The 4,573-nt window shown below is 65.5% G+C and overlaps 1 protein-coding gene across 1 annotated transcript in view; it reads right to left on the bottom strand.

The window, feature by feature from the left end:
* The window catches only part of ARID3A (AT-rich interaction domain 3A), a gene marked incomplete at its 3' end in the record, with an annotated part of 21,275 nt that continues 16,707 nt past the window's right edge, over positions 6-4,573 (bottom strand). Inside the window, exons 4-9 of the mRNA XM_021379013.1 lie at positions 2,974-3,046; positions 1,395-1,578; positions 1,069-1,316; positions 325-621; positions 152-241; positions 6-49 (exon numbers count right to left, since the gene is read on the bottom strand). Of these exons, the coding sequence (XP_021234688.1) occupies positions 6-49; positions 152-241; positions 325-621; positions 1,069-1,316; positions 1,395-1,578; positions 2,974-3,046 (936 nt within the window). The remainder of the gene's footprint in view (positions 50-151; positions 242-324; positions 622-1,068; positions 1,317-1,394; positions 1,579-2,973; positions 3,047-4,573) is intronic.

The following is a 4,573-nucleotide window of genomic DNA, read 5'->3' as shown; positions in this document are numbered from 1 at the left end:
GAGGAGGAGGAGGAGGAGGAAGGGCCGGGCGTCTGGGCGAACAGCACACCTGGGGGGGAGAGCAGCGCTGGGCAGGGGGCACCTGGCACCCCTCTGCAGGTGAAAACGGGGTCGACGCCGCGTGGGGCGAAACCGCCGCGCCGTGCCCTACCTGTGTAGACGATACCGTTGATCTCAACCGACATGCTGATGCTGTTGGTGCCGTTGTTGGCCGCGCCGCCGGAGGCGTCCTGGCGGTTCTCTGCGAGGGAGAGCGGAGGTGACGGCTCCCGCCGTGGTCCCCGCGCCCCGATCCCGCCCCGATCCCCGCACGGCGGCACCCACCTGGCGAGCGGGTGCCCTGGCTGTTGATGCGGATGCTCATGGGCAGCTGGGCCGTCATGGCCAGGAGGTTCTGCTGCAGAGCGCGCTGCATCAGCCGCTGCTGCTCGTCCGTCACCAGTGCCATCTTCTTCTCCGGGGGCTCCCCTGATTCCAGCTTCTCCCGCAGCTGCTCCAGAGCCACGGCCTGGGCTGCCGCTGCCACCTGCACGGCCGCGGCCTGGGCTGCCACCACCGGGTGCCCGGCCAGTGACACCGGCAGCCGGCTGGGCATGGAGATGGGGATGGGCGCGTCCTCCTCTGTGGGCAGAGAGCGGGTCAGCTCCCCAGCTACGCTGCCCCGGACCCCGCCACCGGGAGCTGCTGCCCACGGCCCTGCCCTGTTGAGGAGCCGGGCAGGGTGATGGCAGCCCCAAACCAACACAGGTGAGGGGGTAAATGGACACAGAGCAGCTCTGCGGAGAGGACTTGGGGGTGTTGGTGGATGAAAAGCTGGACACGAGCTGGCAGTATGTGCCCACAGCTCAGAAAGCCTAATGCATCCAGCACCCAGCACCCAGCCCACGCAGGGGTCGGAGCCGGGTGACCATCACGGTCCCTTCCAACCCAACCACTCTGTGACTCAGTGCAGTGGTCTCCATAAGCCCCGGAGCCCCCGTGCCACCAAGAGAACCCAACCAGCCGGGAAAAGCTCAGGGAGGAGACGGAGCGGTGCCACCAGTGCCCTCAGCCCGCAGCAGCCGTTACCTTTCTTGATCTTCTGGACGGGAGCGATGGCACCGCCGTTGGTGGCAGAGGCCAGGCCCAGGGCCGGCACCGGCAGCTTGGGCGAGGAGAGGAGCCCATGGGTGCCACTGGGCGAGTAGGTGAAGAGCGAGCTGCCGAAGCCCTGCCGACGGCCCTCCCTGCGGTTGCTGTCGATGGCCGCCTGCAGCTCGTTGGGGTTGCTCAGGCCCCGCTTCTCACATTCGTAGGGGTACAGGTACTTCATGTACCTGTGGAACAGCGCAGTGAGGCACAGCACGGCCCCATCCCCCCTCCCGACCCCCCCCTTCGTGCCCCCCGGTGCTCACTGGGTGCGGAGCGTGAAGGCCGCGCTGGTGATGGAGGTGGGCAGGTTGAGCCCCTTGGTGATCTCTCGCCACAGCTTCTTGTTGATGACCTCCACCAGGCCGCCCTTCTCCGTCACCAGCATGTAGAGCATGTAGAGGTCCAGCACCTGCTTGGCCATGATGGGGATCCGGTTCACGGGGGTCCCTGGGGAGGGGAGAGGAGAGAGCGGGCTAGGGGCGTGCTGGTCGGAGCGGAGGCAAAGCGGGGTCCTGCTGCTGCCTCTCCTTCTCCTTAACACCCGACTTCCCTCTGCGAGCACCCCCCATTCATCTTGCTCAGCACCAGTCCACACATGGAGGAAAAAGAAACTTGAGGGGGCCGGCTGCGGTTTGCCGGCGGAGGCAGCTGCACCCAGCAACAGCGGATATTTATAACAGCAGCCGCGGGGCGAGGGTCGCGCTGTGCCCGGGCTGCATGCAAGCGGGGCCCCCCAGTCCCAACAAGAAGGGAACACAGCCGGAGCCAGGGGGAGTCACCAGAAATCACCCGGACCTGGAAGGGGCTCACAGAGCGCCCTGTGGGGGCAGAGCTGAACCTGGGGGTGGCTGAGGGCTGCTGCAGCCCATGCACACACACACACACACACACACACACACACACACACACATACACACACACGTGCTTCCCTAAATGCCTCTTCAGACAGATGGCTGGATGCACTCATGCACCAGTGCCGGACCCCAGCTCCAGCAGCGCCGAGCAGCCCCTGCACTGCACTGTGGTTCCTTGCAGTGACTCTCCCCGGCGCGGTGCCGGGAGGTGGCAGCAGCTGACGTGGCCGCTCGCACGCAGCGCAGCGCTGGGCTCCTCGCTCCATTCCACGGGCAGCACCAGGGCCCCCCTGCCCTGCACCCCCCAGCAGTGTCCCACTGCGCACAGCCCTAGAGCTGCCCCACTGGGAGCAGCATGCTGACCTGGAGCAGCGCTGAGCTGCACCGGTACAACCGGTGGGGGCTGTGTGCCCACCCGTTGCCCCCGTACCACCCCGGGGCAGACCTCTGTGCAGGACACCAAGCGGGAGGCAGCTTTACAGCAGGTCCAAAACAGCAGCGGGATGAAGCAGGAGTCACGGCTACACCCAGACCTACCCTGCAGCAGCACGGAGCTATGCGTGTGTACGCGCATATACACAGATATTTGACATTCTCCTTTTGAATACCGCAGGTCAACATTTTCCAGATGCTGCCGGTGATGTGGGTGCCCCCGTTGGCCCTAAGAGCGGAGCCGGGGTTTGGATCGTGGCTGCTCTGGACCCGCTGTAACCTGGGGATGGGGCAGCACGGGGGGGAGGCTGAGGGCAAAGCCACCCCGAAGGGGATGGACCCGATGAAATCAGCCCGGTGGGGCCAGCGCTGGGGCGGGAATCGCTGCGCCGAGCTCATGGCGCGGATTCCAGCAGAGCAGGTTTGACCCCGGTTTGCAACGAGGTTAAAAATTAACTACCAGTCTGGCCGGAGCATTAACCTTGGGTTACAATGACATGCGAGGAAATAAAACCCATGGACAGAGCGGGGCGGGGGCGGGCAGGGGGGGGCTCACCTCGCTTCTGCATGAAGCTGAAGAGGTCGTCCAGGAACTCCTTCCTCCGGGGGTCACCATCCAACTCGTACAGCTGTGCAACAAGAGGAGAACGCTGCTCACACCTCACCGGGCTGCCCCATGTCCCCCCCCAGACCCTGCCCCAAGGGTCCCCCCTGATCCCACAAGCAGCGGATGGGGTCTGTGGTCACAGCGTGCAGCAGAGTGAGGGCGGCTGTGCCTGGCAGCACTGAGAGTGGGCAACTAGTGCCCTGCCCTGGCTCCCAGCAATGCACTGACCCAAAGCCCACCTGAAGTGTGGGGCAGCTCCCACGGGGCTCTCACAGATCTCTGTGGGGTGCCATGAAGCAGCCCCACCCGTGGGTGCCCCCCCAGGCATTGTGGGGGTCCAGTGCATGGAGCTGTTGGGTCCCAAAGTCCCTGCAGCTCAGGGCAGGCACGCTCTGCTCTGCACCGCAGCTGAGGAGCCGTTGGGATAGCGGGGGCCAGGGCAAAGCAGGGTGGCCCCAGCCCCACTGGGAGCAGTGCCACCTTCCCTGCCATGACCCGTCCGTGTCACCGTGCCAAGGCTCCGGCAGGCGGCTCCCAGGTGGCAGACAGGAGGGCGGCCCCGCAGAGGGTGCACAAATTCCCAGAAAACTCCATTTGGTGGGAGCCAGGAGCAAAGCGAGGGAAGGAGGCTATGGACGAGGCCGTGCCGCAGCCGGGACAAGAGTGAGCGCGGGCGTTTGCCGTGCTGAGGTCCCGGCCCCGAAACCACGGCGCTGCCCCCAGCCTGGCCCGGGGGCTGAGCGGCTGTGATGCTGCAAACGCTGCAATCAACCCTGGGATCCTCCCAGCAGAACGCGGATCCCGGTTATTTTTAGCAATCCAGCACGCTCTTGGCACAGTGTGGAGCAACGCTTTGGCGTGATCCCTTCCTCCGCACCTGCAGGGCCCGGGGGAGCCCACGCCGGGCAGCAGCGAGCTGCGTGTGGGGTGCACGCTCGCGTGCCGTGGTGTGAGCCTGTGTGCAAATGCTTCAGTGTGCTCACGGAGTGCCCAGGGGTCCGGCCCCAAAAACGATGGCAATGAAGAGGATGCCTGGGACCCACGGGATGGGGTTACACCGCGATGAGGAACCTGGAGTTGCTCTGTGCCCTCCTGGCTCCGGCACCCGCCACCCTCCGGAGCTTGCTCTCATTTCAACAAGCAGCAAATCTGTTGTAGGAGGGTGGTGCTGGGAGCCACTGTCCCCTGGCAGCCTGTGGCCCCGTGAAAGCAGTTCCCAGGAACAGCTCCTGGAGCAGACCCAAGACCGATGGGGCCGGTGCCGTGCTCCGCACCCTGCTTCCCAGCTGAGCGTCCGCAACTGGGAAATGTTTCCATAAGCCACGACGGGAAGATCTATGCACAGACGCTCCTCCAGCGCCCGTTCCTGCTGGGGCCAGCTTTTGTCTTGGGACCCCACCCTTTGTTTGACAGCCCGACACATTCCTGCCCTGATTTATGGCAGCAGATCTGCCGGGCAAATCACGCCCTCCGCACGCACGCCGCGCTCCGACGCCGCCGCACCGCAGCCCTCCGCCAAGAGGGAAGAACGGGGCTGGGGGGGGGACAG

Source organism: Numida meleagris, chromosome 27, assembly GCF_002078875.1.
Source record: "Numida meleagris isolate 19003 breed g44 Domestic line chromosome 27, NumMel1.0, whole genome shotgun sequence".
Lineage (NCBI taxonomy): Eukaryota > Metazoa > Chordata > Aves > Galliformes > Numididae > Numida > Numida meleagris.
The sequence above is the reverse complement of the archived record's forward strand: the minus strand, read 5'-3'. Positions and strand labels throughout refer to the sequence as shown.